Genomic DNA, 19,605 nt, shown 5'->3' with positions numbered 1-19,605 from the left:
AATAAGCTTCCAGGTTTTATTACCAAAGCTTAATTCAACAAGCTGGGGTTAGAAGCTTATTGATTTCTATGCAGACCTGATTTTGGACTTTCCAGCTTTAGTAAATAAACCCCATTGTGTATATAAAAGTGGGGTATGCCTGTAGACCCTTCTTGGAGGGTTTTTCATCGGGAGGTTGTGAGAAGGAGCAGCAGCCCTTTCTTCATTACGCACCAGTCCTTTGTATAGTCTTCTTTGATGTTCACTTCTGTACAACATGGCTTTACCAACAACCTGTTTTCCACCTGTTCCCCCCCCCCCTTTTTCCCTGGATTTGGAGTCCTTGTTATTGTTGTCGTGGTTGGTGTCCGTTGACACATTTGCACTGGTCCCCCCGTGTCCCGCCCGGCACAGGTGGGCCCCTCGGATCTTATTGACCCTTGGGGGGCCCTTTTCTTGGCGGCCTGCTATGGGCGGTTGCTCGTGCTGGTGAGCCTCGGCAATGACCCAACCGATGCCCGCTCGCATGGCCGCTTTCCTGCGTCGGTGGGCTCCTGCTGCATGACGCCGCCCGCAGACATTTTTTGTGCTGTGGTGGGCGCCGTGCAGTGGGGGCTCAGGGTCCCCCCTTTTTTTGAGCCATCGTGGTCTTGCCCCCCCTTTTTTAGGCAATAGAGGAGTAGATGCCTCTCTTCTCCCCCCCCCCCAGGATTTAATATGGCATGTACTGAGATGCCCACTATGTATTCCGGCGACTCCTCCCTTCCAGGGGATGACGTGGTGATGTTGTGACGCCGCACGTCAGCCCTTTTAAACCCCTGTCAGATGCAGGATCTCTGTCATTGTATATACTCCTATACTTACCGCTGCAAGGTGGGTTCTGAGGGACTACTAGGGACTCTTTCTAATCTCATGCAAAGTTGTTCATTTCTAATTTATATTATCAAGGTAGGCTTTAGCTTTGAGACATTCTTATCCTGCCTTTATCTGCTGAACGTATTCATTGGGAATTCATGGTCTAAGTACTTGAATAGGGTTCATATACTCTACATTTCATATGGTGCATCCCTGGCTTGATCTCCTTTTTTCCTTTTGGATTTAATACCATTGAGGTATGACATTTTTGGATATATCTAATATTTTGGGATGCTCTGGCTTATACTGTGGGGTCTCTCGTTTATGAAAGTGGTTTAGTTTAATTTTGTGGTAAATTCTATTCCTTAGATACATTTTGATCTTTACTTGGTGGATTTACTGCCTTGGGGAGGCTCCCGGGTTGGCGCGGCCTGGGTGGACCAGTGTGGATAGGGGGGGACCAGTCGCTCGCCCCGGTCTCCGCTTGGACATTGGGGTGATATGTGCCCGACGTGGTCGCCGCCACGACTCCAGCATTAGGATTTTCAATTTGATATGTTTAGGTATGTGTTCCCTTTATGTGATTACTATGCCGGGTGCTCTGTAATGTAACAGCAACTGTTTAACCACTAAGCTACCGCCCACCGTCATATAACGGCGGGACGAGGCAGCTGTTGTTCTGGGCGGACGTCATATGACGTGATCGCCCTCCCGAGCCACTAGGGGGCTCTGCGCCGCTCGGGAACCGGTGCGTGTGCCCGGCAGCCGCGATGTCCGCCGGGCACCCGCGATTGCCGGGTAACAGAGCAGGACCGTGGATCTGTGTTCACTGTCAGAGAGGAGAGGAGACCGATGGTGTGTCCCTTGTACATAGGAACACCGATCGGTCACCTCCCCCAGTCAGTCCCCTCCCCCCACAGTTAGAATCACCTCCCTAGGACACACATTAACCCCTCGATTGCCCCCTAGTGTTAACCCCTTCCCTGCCAGTCACATTTACACAGTAATCAATGCATTTTTATAGCACGGATCGCTGTATAAATGTGAATGGTCCCAAAAATGTGTCAAAAGTGTCCAATATGTCCGCTGCAATATCGCAGTCACAAAAAATCGCAGATCGCCGCCATTACTAGTAAGAAATAAATAAATAAAAATGCTATAAATCTATTCCCTATTTTGTAGACGCTATAACTTTTGCGCAAACCAATCAATATACGCTTATCGTGATTTTTTTTTACCAAAAATATGTAGAAGAATACATATCGGCCTAAACTGAGGAAAAAATTGGTTTAAAAAAAAAAAATTGGATATTTATTATAGCAAAAAGTAAAAAATATTGTGTTTTTTCAAAATTGTTCCTCTTCTTTTGTTTATAGCGCAATAAATAAAAACCACAGATGTGATCAAATACCATCAAAAGAAAGCTCTATTTGTGGGGAAAAAATGATAAAAATTTCATTAGGGTGCAGTGTAACATGACCGCGCAATTGTCATTCAAAGTGCGACAGCGCTGAAAACTGAAAAATGGCTTGGGCAGGAAGGGGGTGAAAGTGCCCTGTATTGAGGTGGTTAATATATTTAATATATTTATATAACTAGTTATTGTTATGCTTCTTTAATTCTGACTTTGTTATACAGTGTGACTCTTCTTCACAAAATGCCCCTGATGAAGCGACGGCCTGTCAAGTCCCGCAACGCGTAGGGCCGTGCTGAAGAACTTCCAAGCATCACTATCATATCATACCATTTCTTTTAAAGTTTTTATATTTTGTATATTCTCTTTCCTACATGATTATTGTTGTTTTTGTATATGTTTGTATGAATAAATAGCTTGTTTATATAACGATGTTGCCGTTAAAGTCCCATTTTCCTTTGGGGGTACCTTTATTTTAATCTTCTTTATGAGAACTAAGTCTCAGTTTTTATCACTAACCAGACAATATCCTCCTTTTATCAAAAGATCCAGCCCAGCTAATAAAACACAGGTGGATGCTGTGGCCTACACTATCAAGATATGTTTGGATGGTAAATCATCAAACAAGTTATCTTTTCTTCAGTTTAGGCGCCTTATTCAATACGGTGTCCCTGCTATCTCAGAAAGTGTGGACGATCATTCAGAAAGTAAGGAGATTAAGGACATAATCCTACATAACAGCCTTGAGCTAACTCAACCTAATAGGGTTGTTTGTTTTTTTGTATCCAGATGGTCCCATGGACACATGGATACCTCAGGCACCTTTTGTCTAGAATTCCTGAAGCAATGGAGCCAACCGTCTATCCTAGTCCATATATCAAACAAGTTTGATGCACAGGGGTCTGCACTAGTGGATAAAGAGGGAGATGCCTGTAAAGCCACGTCCATTAAGGCATGTCTTCTGGACCACAGTTACCACAGATGAGAATGCAATAGGCTAGGAGGCAGATTGCAACCAGATGTTGGTTCAAGAGACATGGGCGTTTAATGCGGCAGACATCATCGCAAATATCCTTGAAATCCAGAAGGCTTATCTCGCATCGACAGCATTTGCTCTCTTAGATCAAGTACAAATCAGTTCTGATTCGGATAGACAATAGAGCTGCAATATCATACATACATCACCAAGACGCAACCCACAACAGTTCCTTACTAAGGGAAGTGGAACCCATTTTCATTTGGGCAAATGAGGGGAATCTGAAGGACCTAGGAGTAGTCTATCTTCCAGCCCACTTAAGCGCCAATCACCTATCCCAAGGATTCCTGGATCCCAACAAATGGTCCCTACAACCGAAGTTGTTCAGTTGGATTGTGGGGTCAGTGGACCTTTCCTGAACTGCATCCTTTTGCTACAGCAATACCAAGCTGCGGAGATTTGTTTTACATCTACCTCACCCTTGGGCAGAAGCAATAGATGCCCTGTCAAGTCCTTGGGCATGCAATCTAATTTCGGCCTCCTCCGGCCTCCTACCTCAAATTCTTTTGAGATTTGCAATATCAACAATAACGGTGATAACAGTCCTATCATATTTGCAGAGAGACCCAAGGAGTCCCTAGGGCAGTGATGGTGAACCTTGGCACCCCAGATGTTTTGGAACTACATTTCCCATGATGCATATGCACTCTGCAGTGTAGTCGAGCATCATGGGAAATGTAGTTCCAAAACATCTGGGGTGCCAAGGTTCGCCATCACTGCCCTAGGGCAATATATCTTAGTATCCAGCCTCCGGTAAATATTCCTCTGATACCCTTTCTTCTGGCTGGAGGCATCACACCCATCAGAATCCTTACAGATTGAACCTTCACATTAGAATGTTAGAACACAGAGGCTTTAATCATTAGGTTGTTCCTCCAGAGTTGTTTCAACTCTGCTCAAAGCACAGGAGCCTTCAACGAACAACACGTATGACAAGGTTTGGAATAAGTTTATATCTTTCGCTAATGACAAAACTTCAATCCTGATGTACCCTCTTCCTTCCAACTCTTTGACTTCCTGCAAACAGACCTGATTCAGGATTAGGATTAAGCAATTTAAAGATACAGCTGGTTCAATCTCTGCTGTGACCACAAGAGATGGGCCGAAGATCCTTTAATAATCAAATTCTTCAAGACAGTCAAGAAGATAAGCCCACCCATTAAAACAAATCTTTCCCTCTTGGGATCTCTCTATCGCTCTGGGGCCCTTATCCAAACAGCCTTTTGTCCCATCTGATTCAGCATCCTTGAGGAATCCCACTTGGAAACTATTTTTCTTTGTGGCAATGGCATTGGGCTGGGGAGTATCAGAACTTCAGGCTCTGGGATCAGAAGACAATAATATTATTTTCTGTACTCAGAGTGGAACTTAGAACGGTACATGGATTCATCCCCAAGTTGGGCCCTGCCAATCTTTTCAGATCCAATTTTGACCTGAAGACGATATTACTTTGGTACTAAGACACTATCTTCAAGTCACAACTCCCTTCAGACTTTTATCTAACCTATTTGTAATACCCCCCCAAAAAAAACAGGGGCAAAGAAGCATCATCTTGGGCGGAGGCCTTCAGAATGCGGCCCTCCGGCCATTCTGGAACTGCAGTATCCATCATGCCTAGTCATGTCTGTGAATATCAGAGCGTTAAAATACCTCATGGGACATGTGGTTCTGCGGCAGTTGGGAAGCCATAGTTTGCAGATCCCTGCTCTAGTACAATAGTTTCATGGATAATTAAATTGGTTAAGAAGGGGTACAGGGCTAGGGGTCTAGAACCCCCTTTTCAGTTGGGCTGTATGCCACCCAGTTGTTTTCTGCTTCTTGGACAGCCAGACCAGACGTATCCATCAAAACAATCTAAGGGTAGCATCATGGTCATCCCAACATGCATTTATCAGACATTACAGAGTAGACCCGACAGCTTTCATCTGTAGAAACTGGCAGACAGGCTATTAGGCTGGCATTTGTCTATTTAAAATCCTTTTTCAAATAAATCTTTTACTATACATCATCCCACCCATATCAGATAGTTATTTGTCACAGGTATACTGCCATGGAGGCACCAGGAAAACAGGAAATTGTTTCATACTTACCGTAATCTTCTTTTCCTGGTGCCTATCCATGGCAGCATACAATTCCACCCTTGGTATGCTATATTACGTAGAATGCTGGGAGTGCACTAATCCTTTTCTTTTATAATATTCACTGGTCCTGAGGGAGGAGCCAAGGTGGAGCTTGTCACAGGTATGACATAGGCACCAGGAAAAGAAAATTATGGTAAATATGAAACAGTTTTCTGTTTTTCTGTGTTTTGGCATGCATTTTTATAGGTTGGTGACAAGGTCTCTTTAAATCAACTCTAGTACCAGAGTTAGTTTAATGGTACCTCTACCAGCAGCATATAGATTCCTTCAATTGGCTTGCCTGATGTTCTCTTTTGGCCATTGGAAGCTAAGATTAATTCTGGCACTTCAGGATACGGAGAGTATGTAACCCACTCCACTTTTGTTTATGTGACAGCAATGGTGTGGGGCAATTCATAGGTTTAGTTCCCAGCTCTGTATAATGGAGGCAAGGAGAAAGTCCTTGGCCATGTGTAAGCTCAAAGGTGTGACTTGGAGCTCATACAGGGTTTTTTGTCTTTGTTTTCAGTAGCCACATAGAGCTGTAGGTAATGAATAGATATGTAAGCATGTGCAGCTGGTGGGGCAGCCATTAAAGTAAACCCATGCTTTGTCCAGGCACAGATTAACTATACAGGTCTTAAAGTATAACTAAAGGCAAAACTTTTTCTTTGTGTTGGATAGAGTGGAGAGTGATTCGAACGCTTGTCAGTTTTTATTGCTGTCTGTGCTCCTGTAAGAAGATTCAACCTCTCTGTTTACCATTATTGTTGAGAGTGAAAGTAAAGAAAATCCCAAATTTTGGGTTGCGCCCTCCCCCCCCAAAAAAAAAAAAAAGGTAGGGGGGAAATCTTCCAATGGGGACACTAGTTCTCGTGACATGGGGGTCCCCAAAGAATTCCCTTAATTTGCAGGGATTTCTTTTCACTTCCTGTTTGGCTTTCGGACAGGAAGTGAAGGGAAATCTCTGCAATGTAACACAGATGGTGAAAAAAAAATCTGACAGGAGTTATAACCCTCCCTTACTTACAAAAGTTTTGCCTATTGTTCTACTTTAACTTCAATCAGTCAAAACATGAACAAAAAAACCTTGGTCTGTAGAGGTATATTGCTTGTTGCTCAACAGGCAAGCATGTTATTTTAATGAATAGACTTATCACTTGCTTTTGGGATCCATGCAAAAGCAACTATTCTAGGGCCATTAATTACAATATTTGATACCTACCCTAAAGAAGTAGACAATATACTTTAGTTATTAACCTAAATGGATGCTGGTCAGATTGCAAACTGTATGAATGAGTTTGATACTAAAATTCATTATTTGTACAGTATCATGTGGTAAGTAAGTCATTAGCCTTCATGGATTGCTAAAAATGTTGTCCATGAAGCTTACATGTAAGTTTTTATTTCTTAATATATAAAAATGCTTCAGATCTGCTAATGTAATTTAAACATTGCCAGAAATTTGTATAATTTACCTTATAGATCTGCTTTGTAAGTCAGGGTCTCTAGCTTCGACCACCCCTACAAGAGTTCCAGGAGGGAGGTTTTCCTGAACATTTAGGATATATGGGTTTTGGGAGAAATATGGTGGCTCGTTCACATCTCCTACTGTTACTCTTACTGTTGTGACATCTTTAAAAGGTCCACGGCGAATATATTGGGGATCAATAACAGTGTTCATCACTTCCACGCGGAATGTGAAGGACCGGCGTGACTCAAAATCTAGAGGCTGGAAAAATGAAAGATGAGACAGAAAAGGAAGTCACTGTAGAAAAACTGGATAGTTGGGGATGCAGGTTGGACTATGCACAGCACACTTTTTCATGATATCGATTAGTTCACAGTCCCTTTAGTGCTGCAGATTAAAACCGTATTGAACCCAAAAATAAAAGTGTATTACGTATATTGCAGTTTACCAATCCTTAGATGTGGTGGCTGCACCACTCTTTTTTTTTAAGTCCTTTTCCCCTTTACTTTCACCTGGTGATCCTGCTAGTAAATCTGTTATTTTTCAACTTCCTTTAGCAGACCATTTGTCCAGCAAAAGTAGCATTTAGAAGGTTAAGACAAACCTTTTAACATTAACCGGGGTGCTTAGTTTTTATTCATTTGTTTATAACCTTTATACCAAAAGGAAAAAAAAAATGTTGCTGTAACTGCCTAAAAGGTGTTAACAGGAGTTTGGGTTTAACTTGTTAGGCAGGCCATACATTATTCATTTTTTTTTTCCTTCAGCCATGAAGAAAAGAAGATTGCTCGATCCCCCCATCAACACAGTCAGTGTTGGGGGAATTCTTCCTGCTGAGCTATTGTATTCTGACAGCGGTAGGTTTCCTAGCCGTCAAAATACAATGATCACTGCCAGCAGCTATAACCACTGGCAGTGATCGAACGAAAAAACTCCAACAGGCTGGTTGTACTGAAGTTGAACGACTCAAACAGCCTGGCCATAGATTAATCAAAATTCTGCCGGTTCCTGCTGAATCAGCCAAATTTTGATCCATCTATGGCCAGATTTAGTCAAGTCCATCTAAATCTGGTGCAGCTAACACTATCCTCTCCCCAGAATTATCATGATACTGTCCACAGGTGTCTCTGTTGCTCCTCTATCCAGAATAGAGACACCCTAATATAGGAAGCATATTACTGCCCCGGATCACTAGTTGAAAGGAAAGGGAAAAAACGTATAAGAAAAGAAAATGAATGCAGCCACCACATTTATTTATCATTAAGATGCAATATAAAACATTTTTATTTTTAGGTTTAACACCACTTTAAGGTGAGTTTCAACTACCATCATTTGTTTAAGAGGCCAGGTAAGCTCAGGCTGGAAGGTGGGAAAATGTGTGTTTTCTCTCTACTTAAAGTGGACTTTTAAAAAAAAATATCCTACATCCTGATTCATCCAACTGGAAAGCTCATCATTAAATAATAAAGAAAAAAATGCACCTGTGGGGTGTTAGTCTTACCTTTTGTACTCTAAGAATTCCATCTTGACCCACAGCGTCTACCATTACACTGAAGGTGTCTCCAGCATCACCATCCAAAATACTATATGACATTTCTGCATTTTCACCAATGTCTGGGTCATATGCTCTCAGTCGGCCAATCAGAGAGCCAGGAACAGTGTCCTCTAACACAGTGAACTGGTACAGGCCTGTGAAAAAAATAGATTGAATCTTTTGATGCCCCAATCCTTAATTTTAATGATTATTGCTCCTAATGCCTATTTAATTATCTTGCAACCCAGTATATTTTAAAGCATTTCAAAGAGAGTCATGATGTAATTAAGGAAACTAGCCAAAATCCAAAATGATCATATCTATGACCTCCATAAGAGCCTTTGCACACTGCCAGCGCGGGAGCGTCGGCGGTAAAGCGCCACTAGTTTTAGCGGCACTTTACCGTCATTTTTACGGCACTTTTCGAGTGCTAGCAGGGCACTTTTAACCCCAGCTAGCAGGTGAATAAAGGGTTAAAAGCGCCCGCAAAGCACCGCTGCCAAGGCAATTTGCAGGTGCTGCCCATTGATTTCAATAGGCAGGGGCGCTTTAGGAGCGGTGTATACACCACTCCTAAAGCACCTCAAAGAAGCTGCTTGCAGGTTTTTGTTTGACGTCCTGCCAGCACAGCGTCCCAGTGTGAAAGCACTCGGGCTTTCACACTGGGATTGCAGATGAGGCTTTTTTCAGGCGCTTTACAGGTGCTATTTTTAGTGCTAAAGCACTTGAAAAAGGCCTCCAGTGTGAAAGGGGTCTTAGCATTCAGCATATTTAGGGTGTTTTTGACACAGTTCTTAAAATGTAACATCATGCTAGACTAGGTAGGGAAGTCAGCTGAAGTATTTAAAGTCTAAGTTCACCTTTTCAGGCAGAGTTTCGCTTTTTATAATAAATAGAAGCCTTTTCTAATGTCTTTTCTGCCCAAGCCATCCCAGTGTGCTTATCTCTAACTTACTTAGTCCATATCGGCTGTGAATCTTCACCCCAAATTAAAAAAAAAAATCACTCTGAGCCCATCACTTCCTGTATTATCATGTGACCATCCAGGAAACTTCATAGCACTGTCTTACTGCATCACAGAATGATGGTGGGTTTACCTCTCTGGACCACACCACTACCCATTACTATACCACTTTTTTTATTTCCACCCACTTTCCTACTTCTTCCTTTAGGGCGGCCAATCTGTATAACCTCCTTTAAATCTACCATCTGCTATGTAGTGAAAGGGCTTGCCTTATTTGATGCAAACTAAATATATTAGTCAGGTGGGTCCTCCTATTCTATAGCTTTGGTAAAAGGATATTGTACAATCAGATTGCATAGTGTTAGGCCAGCTTTATACAAGTACATGGGAGGGAGTGGGCGGAGACACTGAGCTTTCATGGCACTTGTGTAAACACACCAATTTCACATTTAGTCACCATTCACATTGTGTGTAGTGGGTGCGCACATTTTTTGGCACGTTCTTCCTGCGTCGCGCATAGAGCTGCCCTACATGCATCTAAATAGCTCATGGGACACTCTGGCTTGTTGTGGTTTGCGTGGTTTTTACTGCGCACTTTGCCACGTTTGTTGCGTGTTTTATATTTGGCAAAATGCTTGTTTGATTTTGCATTTGGGGTGCCATTAACAATTAATGGCGCAGTATACAATCTGATTGTACAGTTTCCGTACAATCTCCTTTAGATTTACCAAGACTATATATTAGGAGAACACACCTATCTATCCAACCACTCTGTATCCAATCAGGCAGGCCCTTGCACTACATAGTTGATGGTAGATCCAAAGGAGATTGTGCAATGATTTTGTGTAGTGTATGGTGAGCTTTACAGACTTCCAGGGACACACTTTTCCTGTTTTCAATATTACAGCTCTGCTCCACATAAGCTGTTATGTGATTGCTCAGCTCCTGCACAATCTACCAAATGAACAATCTATGCAAAACGAAAGTAAGGTACAAAATGATTGAGAAGAAAACACTGGGTATGTATTGAGGGAGATCGATGCTCACTTACAATGTCTGCATGTAACTGCAGAGGTGGGTGGGAGCAATCTCCTAGAGAGGGAGGACATGTGCAGGGTGTGTGTTAGTGAGGTCATCTTCTGAACTACTTCCTTCTGTTGAGAGCCCTCCCATTGTCAAATAGACTTGGAAATAGTTCTCTTCTATCTAGCTGTTATTGAAGTATTTTTTACTTGATCACTAGATAAATTGAAAGGTCACAAAACTGGACTATCACATTAGACTTCTGGTAAGTACCACTAAAGACCATGTTATAAATTGAGGCTACCTTTAACCCTTAACTTATTGTGAACCAAGTGCAGGATATGCATGCATTGAAGAGTACTTTCTTGGCCTATTAAGACAGGACCTTCTGGGACTGAGCAGTCATCAACAAATAGCAAGATTTACATTTGTCAGAATTTCCAGATGGCCAGTCCAAGCCCACAGGCATATTATTTCTTAATTGTATAATTTAAACTTGAAGCATAGAGTTACAAAAAGCACCAACACAGGATGGAACTGTGGGGGCCTAAAGTAGCGCAGTGCCACTTCCTAAATGTTAATTGATTAAATAGAGAAAGTTGAAAAAATGGACTTTCCAGGCACCAATCATAGAAAAACAAACAATAACTTTTTATTAACAATTAATACATAGAGATAAAAGACATTTAAAATACTGCAAACTAATTGCTATAGCAACTAAACCTCTCCAATGTGGATCATGAGTGTCAAACCCATGCCATATGGGACATGCATGACTATAATAAGAGATACCATTCAAATAAGCTCTACATGTTTCACGAACATCGCTTCTTCAGGAGCTTGATAAGCATTCTAAGGAGAGAAAGAGGCCGTCAATAATTGTAGCAATTATAGTAATGTGTAACATAAATAGGAAGTCTCAAAAAATACATAAAACCACAAAAACGCATCCAAGGGCGACCGAACCAAGGCATGCAATGTGCGCAGCAGGCAACATGTGGGGACGTGCCAGGTAAAAAAACAATACATATGTGTCTATATATAAACATCAAAAGGAAAAAGTGACACAAGTATAAGGCCTCTTTCACACGGATGATCCGTATGTCCGTTTTTCATCCATCCGTTTTCGGATGAAAAACGGACATACAGTCATCCCTATGGAGCGTCGGATGTCAGCGGTGACATGTCCGCTGACATCCGACCCCGCTCCGATCCGAAAAGTGTAACGGAGGAAAAACCTACTTTTCCCTCCGTTTTCGGATCGGATCGGATGACGACGGACACTACGGACCGTCATCATCCGATCCCCCCATAGGGGAGAGCGGCGCTCTGACAGGTCCGTCGCTGCACAGCGTGCAGCGATGCACCTGTCATCTTCCTGCTCAGCGGGGATCGGCGGAGCGATCCCCGCTGAGCCAGCGTGTGTTCACGGGGCGGATCATCACTGATCTGCCCCGTGTGAAAGAGGCCTTAGGCAACCAACACAACAACATAATATTGTGCAAAAAGCACAGTAATCCTATCTGGGCCTACCTTAGCATAACATGAAAGTTGTATAAAATGGATGAAGCTGAGATCTTAAGTTTTAGCTTATATAGTGCTGAGCGATAGCAGAAGCCACCTAAAAACATTATAAATATATATATATATATATATATATATATATATATATGGGATAGCATTAAGAATAGCTCCATAAACCGGCTCAAAAAGGTGAAAACTAAGAAAGATATTATCATTACTCTCACCTGGTACTTGTAGTTAATGTAAATAAAAGATGCCAGGGCCAGGAAATTAGACCAACATTGAACCCAAACAAACTAACACCGTAATGGAACAAAATAGGCTATGTCGCTGTACCAGCACAAAAAGCCAAAACAGAACTTCAAATCCACACCATCTAGAAAAGTAACAACAACCACTAAGGACTTCAAAAGTCAAAGGAAAATGCCACTGAAGGCTTTGTTAGCAAACATAAGTACATACCAGGCCAGGTAAGATTGAAGGATACAAATGGATCCAAAATGGGATCAGTGTTTGGGGTGGTTGCCATGATGTAAGGCTAGTCTTATATGCACATCCCAATCAGGTGTGCGGTGGGGCTTCCACATCACCTGACTCGGCCAGATAGGGGTGCGCGCGCAACTTCGCTGAGCATGCACAGATCGCATAAGTGGAAACAACACACAAGATCCAGCGTGGCGAGCATCCCAGTGGAAGCCAGAGAGCTGAGAGCTCCCCCAGTGTAACCGCCGGCAATAACAGTGCACCAACATGTGCACTATAAAGGGATGGATGGAACAGACCTATGCTGCTAGATGAGATGGCAGCCAACAGGGGTGACAACTGAAGGGAGGAAACAAGCCCAAGGCCCACAACGCCACAGAGCCATTGCAATGATGCGACAAGACTGCGGCTTACAGGCCCACAACGCCACATACCATGCAAAGCCAGCCCATCAGTGCAATCTCGCAGTCCCACACATAGTCGAGACCGATAAGCTACAACAGTTTAAAAAGGTAGAAATTACACATGTAATGAAATTTCACATGTAAACAGTATAGTTAGACTAAATATAAATGAACATATGGATTAACATTTGAACATTGAATGTACGTAAGCAAGGGTTGCCACAGGCAGATAATCATTATTACATTAATTGTGGCATAAGACAGTAACAGATACCACTACAATAGCAGAAATGCATCAGAAGAAAATAGTCAAAAAATATTCAAAAAATATCTATGAGGCAACAGCACAGAAGAGTATACATTACAGAGCGAAAAGACCATAAAAAGGGAGCAATCGATGTATATTGATAAAGTTACCAAATGTCTTTACAGGAATGACTTATAAGTGCGCTTTTGTGGTTTTGTGCATTTTTTGACACTTCCTATTTATGTTACACATTACTATAATTGCTACAATTATTGACGGCTTCTTTCTCTCCTTAGAATGCTTATCAAGCTCCTAAAGAAACGATTTTTGTGAAACATGTACAGCTTATTTGAATGGTATCTCTTATTATAGTCTTACATGTCCTATATGGCATGGTTTTGAAACTCATGATCCACATTGGAGAGGATTAGTTGCTATTGCAATTAGTTTGCAGTATTTTAAATGTCTTTAATCTCTATGTAATAATTATTGATAAAAAGTTATTGTTTATTTTTCTATGATTGGTGCCTGGAAAGTCCATATTTTCAACTTTCTCTATTTAATCAATTATAATTTAAACCTGTATTTGTATAAATAAAATAGAATTAGGAAAAAAATCCCAGGCTGGTTTGTTATAGCGAGGTTTTATGGGTTGGAATTTACAACAGAAAGCACAAACACAGCAGCTAAGCTTAAGATAAAGTGCTTTAATTCCTTTTATTGGCATAATCAGAGCTACTTCAGCCACTGGCTAAGTCAGACTAGTCAGGATGTACACAAGGAAAAAACTGCCTATAAGGTTTTGGTATTACATATGATAAGTTCCACAGTTGGAACTCAAAGTAAAAACATTTTTTTGAAGTAAGCTTTGTGTGCTGTCACAACCATATGTACTGTATATGGTTTCAGCTGCCATGCTTCTAGTGCTGACCAGGGAAGATATCAGATTGGTCAGTAAGGGTAACACCTCTGCTTGTCTTTACTGCTAAGGTTTTATAAAGTTATACATTCATAATTCACATAATATGAAATAAAAATACATGATAACATAAAACTTCAGTATCCTTACTTTGAGGAAATTTGGGTGGATTGTCATTTACATCTGTTAAGGTGACTGTAACTGTGGTGGAGCCTGAGAGACCTCCTACATGGCCTCCCATATCCTTAGCCTGGATGACAACAAGGAATTCATCTTGGGTCTCACGGTCCATATTTGGGATAGCAGTGCGGATCACACCTGGAGAAACAGGCATGATTTAACAGATATTACAATGTCTGAAAAACTAACAACAACCAAAACCCTTTTTAAAAACTTTAGAAGAGTAAATACTTTTGCCAAGTTTTTATTGCATTACATGACCCTTCTGGGGAGGTTTCACCGCACTTCCTGTGCCTGTGACAATAGGACAAGGAATCAGGGGAACAGTTGTCACCAACCCAGGAAGACACAGACAGTAACAATAACCACTAAATAACCCTTCCCGACAGAAAGCGATAGGGTTGCACACCTCACTAAAATCAACACAGTGCTTCTTTCTCCTCCCCCGGTCTTTCCAAAATTAAAAAAAAAAAATTTGCCTGGAGTTGGGCTTTAGGGTAGAAAAGAAAAAACAAAGCAATAACATACCGTACAAAGCAGGTATATATATATATATATATATATATATATATATATATATATATATATATATATATATATTATTGTCTAATGCAATCTCACAGCAAAGTGTCAGAATACTTAGGACCATGTGATATTTCGTTTTTTCTTTTTTAATAAATCTGCAAAAATGGCAACAATTCTGTGTTTTTCTGTCAATATGGGGTGCTGTGTGTACATTAATGAGGAAAAAATGAACTTAAATGATTTTTAACAAATGGCTGCAATATAACAAAGAGTGAATAATTTAAGGTGATCTGAATACTTTCCGTCCCCACTGTATATATATATATATATATATATATATATATATATATATACATATACACATATATATTTATTTTTTGTTTTTACAGGAAAACATATATTATCATATGGTAACATAAGATTGCATTAGACAATATTTTAACAATAATTTCAACCAACATTCACCCTATCTTAGCCAGTTTCTTTACCAAGTATTTCTTGATTCCATCCATTTATCACAGTGTTTTTTGCCAAAAGTTTTCAAATAAGATTCACCCATCGGCAATGGTATCAAACAAGATTCACTCATCAGAATTAGCATCAAACAAGATTCATCCATTTGAAAATTTAATCAAACAAGCTTCACCCAATATCTGTTTTTCAATTACTTTACGGTACTATTCCTCCTGTTTATTATTCAGTGAATGTAACTTCCTTCTGAATTTCACCAAACATTCGCCTATTTTTCACCTTATTCAGCCTGTTCCTGGATTGGAAGTAGGGAATGTGTATTTAAAAATGCTTCTTTTCTTTGGAGCTGTGTTTTTTTCTTTGCTTATGCAGAATGCTGAACTTGTGTTTCTAAAAAAAAAAAGCATTTCCCCGCTCTTAAAATGAATGAGCCCCCATGACAGGCATGTGGGTCTTGTATCCTCATATCAACTGAGTTACTCCTCTGATATGTTGATATCAGCCCATATGCCCTTCAACATTTGGGGGGGAGGAGGGGGGTGCTTCTTCCCAAAAATGAGGGTCCAGGAGGTGTTATTCGAAAACAGAAGGCCCATATTCCACCTATATGCTACCCCCTTAGGGGGTCAAATAGATGGTCAGCTTGTCCATATTGAATTGGTTTTAGGGGTCCCTTGGATCTCTAACCAGTCTACTAGTGTTTGCAAGTAAGTGAAAATTGTAAAAAAAAAAAAAAAAAGACACCACACACAAACTTCTATTATTCCCTTTTTAAAACAAATATTTACCTATGCCCATGAGCATATACAACTTTAGCTATGCCCCTGAACACATAATACCGTGCCTAGCATGGCTATCAGCATAGGAGAGGGGCTGCATGCTTGCAGCTCTCTTGCTATGGCAAAATTAACCTACATGCATTTTTTTGAAAATGTTTATTTCTTTTAAATATTACATTAACCCTCCTAGTGTTTAAAGCACTACACAGCCTTCACCATTTCAGCACCATGGAAAGCATGTAGGCAGAGGAATGAAAGAAAATTCCTATTAACAATATTCATTCCTTCAAAGACCTGTGCATAAGTGAAAAATAACTGCTACTGTACTACCAAGATTCATCTTAGCAAGATCTAACAAGATTTTCCCAGTGAATATATAATACAAAGGACTAATCCTGAGAGGAAATGCTTGGGTGAATCCTATCAGATCTAATTTTATAATTAATAAGCTTGTACCAGAATATAATTTAGTTGTGCGTAGAATGCAGTATTTAAACAAATTAACACTAAAATGCATACAGAATAGTGCAGTTTTTTTTTCCTATTATGTTACACAAGCATGGTAAATCCAGTACAATTGTTATAAAAGAATACCAAATAAGGACAATAATTGTTCAGAGCAAGCCATTAAATTTAAGAAATACTTAAACGCCATAAAAGTTAAGAGTAATACGCCTGGCAAGAATAATAAATTAGGCATATGGTAATTATTTTATACCAGTGTATCCAGGGTATCGCACCACCTCCCCCTCACTTTCAGAAATGTATTTGAACATCTTATGTTTTTAAATTGTACCTCCTCATTAGGCAGTATGCTATTAATTAGACTTTTCCATAGCTTAAGAGAACTGGATATCAGATTAATATGATGTAACGCTATGTACTTCCTCGCTATGAACGTGTCCCTTTTAAGTGTACCCTGGTGTGATGTTGCCAAGTTTGCAAAGACAAAAGCAAGAGCAGGCTTGGAAACTTGAATACCACTCTTGAATTTATAAGCTAATAAATGGATACTAGCTTCTAATAATCTGAATATTTCTAAAAATTATAGTAAAGCGTTTTCCATCTGAAAAATGTTTTACTGGTGGACATACACTTTGAAGAATGAATAAATACCTCTGAAATATTAATTATATATTAGTCACACAAGCGCATTCACTGAAAGGTACCTGTTTGTGGATCCACAGAGAAGTATGGCTGCCCTTCCAGCACAGTGTACACAAGTCTGGCACTGTTGCCATATGTTGGGTCATCAGCATCGCTGGCTGTCACTTGGATCACAGAGGTCCCTGTGAGATTCAGTTTGATTAATTTTCATCAGCAAGCTTCACTTACATAAACATGCATCTACAGTAGTAGTATCCAAATATCAGTACGCCATTTCCTATTATACAGTACAGTCATGGCCACAAATATTGGCACCCCTGCATTTCTGTCAGATAATGCACCACTTTACCCATGAAATTGTTGCCATAAATGGACTGGACAAAATTGTTGGCACCCTCAATTTAATATTTGGTAGCACACCCCATGGAAAAAAATAACTGAAATTAATTGCTTCCTGTAACCATTAGTGAGTTCCTTACATATCTCTACTGGAATTTTGGACCACTCTTCTTTTTTCAACTGCTCCAGGTCTCTCAGATTGGAAGGATTTCTTTTCCCAACTGCTGTTCTCAGATCTCTCCACAGGTGCTCTATTGCATTTAGATCTGGACTCATAGCTGGCCAGTTCAGTACTCTCCAGTGCTTTGTCTTAAACAACTCTCCAGCGCTTTGTGCTTTGGGACTGTAGGACTCATGACCTCTGACAGAGCCCCATACTTTCGGACACTGGGCCCTACATTGCACCCAAGAATTCTTTGGTAGTCTTCAGATTTCATAATGCAATGCACACAGTCAAGACATCCAGCGCCTAAAGCAGCAAAGCATCCCCAAAACATCAGTGAACCTCTACCATGTTTGACTGTAGGGACTGTATTCTTTTCTTTAAAGGCCTTTAAAGGTCTCGTTTCTTTTTCTAAAACAGTAGCATGATGGGCTTTGACAAAAAACTGTAATTTTTGTTTTGTCTTTCCACAGCACATTCTGCCAAAAGGTCTTTTGCTTCCTCAGGTAAGTTTTGGCAAACTCCAATCTGGCTTTTTGATGTTTCTGTGTTAGCGGTGGGGTCCTCCTGGGTCCCCTACCACAGCGTTCCTTTTAATTCAGATGGCGTTGTATACACAGTTATACACAGTTGTACCCTGTGCCTGAAGGTCAGCTTGAAGTTGTCTGAAAGTTTATCGAAGTTCTTTATCCACCATTCGAATAATCCTTTGTTGCAATCTTTGATCAGTTTTTCTCTTATGTCCAGGGAGATTAGTTACAGTGCAACGGGCTGTAAACTTCCTGACAATGTGGACACAGGAACATTAAGATCTCTGGAGATGGACTTGTAACCTTGAGATTGTCTATGCTTTTCCACAATTTTTGTTCTCAAATCTTTAGACAATCATTTGCTGCTCCTTCTCTTCGCTATGCTCTGCGTGACACACAGAGAAACACAATGGAAAGGTTGAGTCAATTTTTCACCATTTTAACTGGTTGTCAGTGTGATTTCTATATTGTCAGCACGTGTTAATTGAAACAGGTGAGTTTAATTACAAATTACAGGTGCATCATAAACTTGGAATGCAGTTATTTCTTACAATTTCTGTGTATTTTGGAGTTTTGCGTGGAACGTGTCAGATTTGGCTTTTTGTTTATCCACTTTTTTGTGTCCTACCAATACAAATAAAATAAATAAACATGAGAATGCCTAAACATTTGTAATTGCAGCAGTTTTATGGGTGAAGTGGTGCATTATCTGATGGAAATGCAGAGGTGCTAATATTTTTAGCCATAACTGTATATACTGTATCATCCACTGCTACTTCTTCATAGTAACTGGATTTGATTTAAAAAACTGGAGGAAAGAAACTTGTCTGTCTTACCCTCAGTAGTCAGTAAACCTTAAGGTGTTTTTTTTTTTTTGCACTGATTTTAAAATGAACACAGACATCTGTCTAGTTATTACCAGGGTGCCTACTGGCTCCCCCATAACAATTACACAGTCTGTGTTTTCCAGCAATATGGAAACCTAGGTTGCTATAAGCAACATGTAAACTTTTTCTATATGCCTTTTTGCTATGACTGGTAATCATAGTTTCTATTTAGTGTTTCCCTACTGGTACCCTAAGCAGTATGTGGAAAAGAAAGAAAAAAAGAAAGAAATTGGGAAAAGGTCAACACCTTCTTAGCCAGAGTGTTCTATCATACCATAAAAGACAAGAAAAAAGTAATTTTGGTTAAACTAAAGTGTCCGCATTGGAAGATATTTCCTCTATTCCTTTTCCTGTGACAATTCAAAATGCTGCATTTTCCCTCAGTTTCTATTTCAGTGACATTAGTAACCAGGACAAGTAGAGAGTGCAAATCCCTACAGTGTAGAAATAGACAGCAAGAAAAATGTTTTAGAGTTTCTAACACCTGACAAAAATATTTTAGCTTTAGAAAGATTTAAGGGCAGAATCATTCAAGGCTGGAAATACACTGTAAGCTTCTCATATGAACGTTCTTACAAAAAAAAATTCACCAGTACATTCGATAATGCCATCAGAGAGATGACATAAGTACTTCAATTTTGATTCTTTACA

The 19,605-nt window shown here is 40.2% G+C and overlaps 1 protein-coding gene across 6 annotated transcripts in view; it reads right to left on the bottom strand.

Annotated features, from left to right (window-relative positions):
• The window catches only part of CDH24 (cadherin 24), a 173,106-nt gene that overhangs the window by 24,135 nt on the left and 129,366 nt on the right, over positions 1–19,605 (bottom strand). For all 6 annotated transcript variants that reach the window (XM_073632366.1, XM_073632381.1, XM_073632402.1 and 3 more), the window contains 4 exons: positions 17,098–17,217; positions 14,124–14,291; positions 8,377–8,564; positions 6,883–7,136 (listed from right to left, as the gene is read on the bottom strand). In XM_073632366.1, the coding sequence (XP_073488467.1) occupies positions 6,883–7,136; positions 8,377–8,564; positions 14,124–14,291; positions 17,098–17,217 (730 nt within the window). The remainder of the gene's footprint in view (positions 1–6,882; positions 7,137–8,376; positions 8,565–14,123; positions 14,292–17,097; positions 17,218–19,605) is intronic.

This window comes from Aquarana catesbeiana, linkage group LG01 (genome assembly GCF_042186555.1).
Source record: "Aquarana catesbeiana isolate 2022-GZ linkage group LG01, ASM4218655v1, whole genome shotgun sequence".
In the NCBI taxonomy this organism is placed as follows: Eukaryota; Metazoa; Chordata; class Amphibia; order Anura; family Ranidae; genus Aquarana; species Aquarana catesbeiana.
Note: the sequence above shows the minus strand (reverse complement) of the source record. Positions and strands in the feature narration are given on the sequence as shown.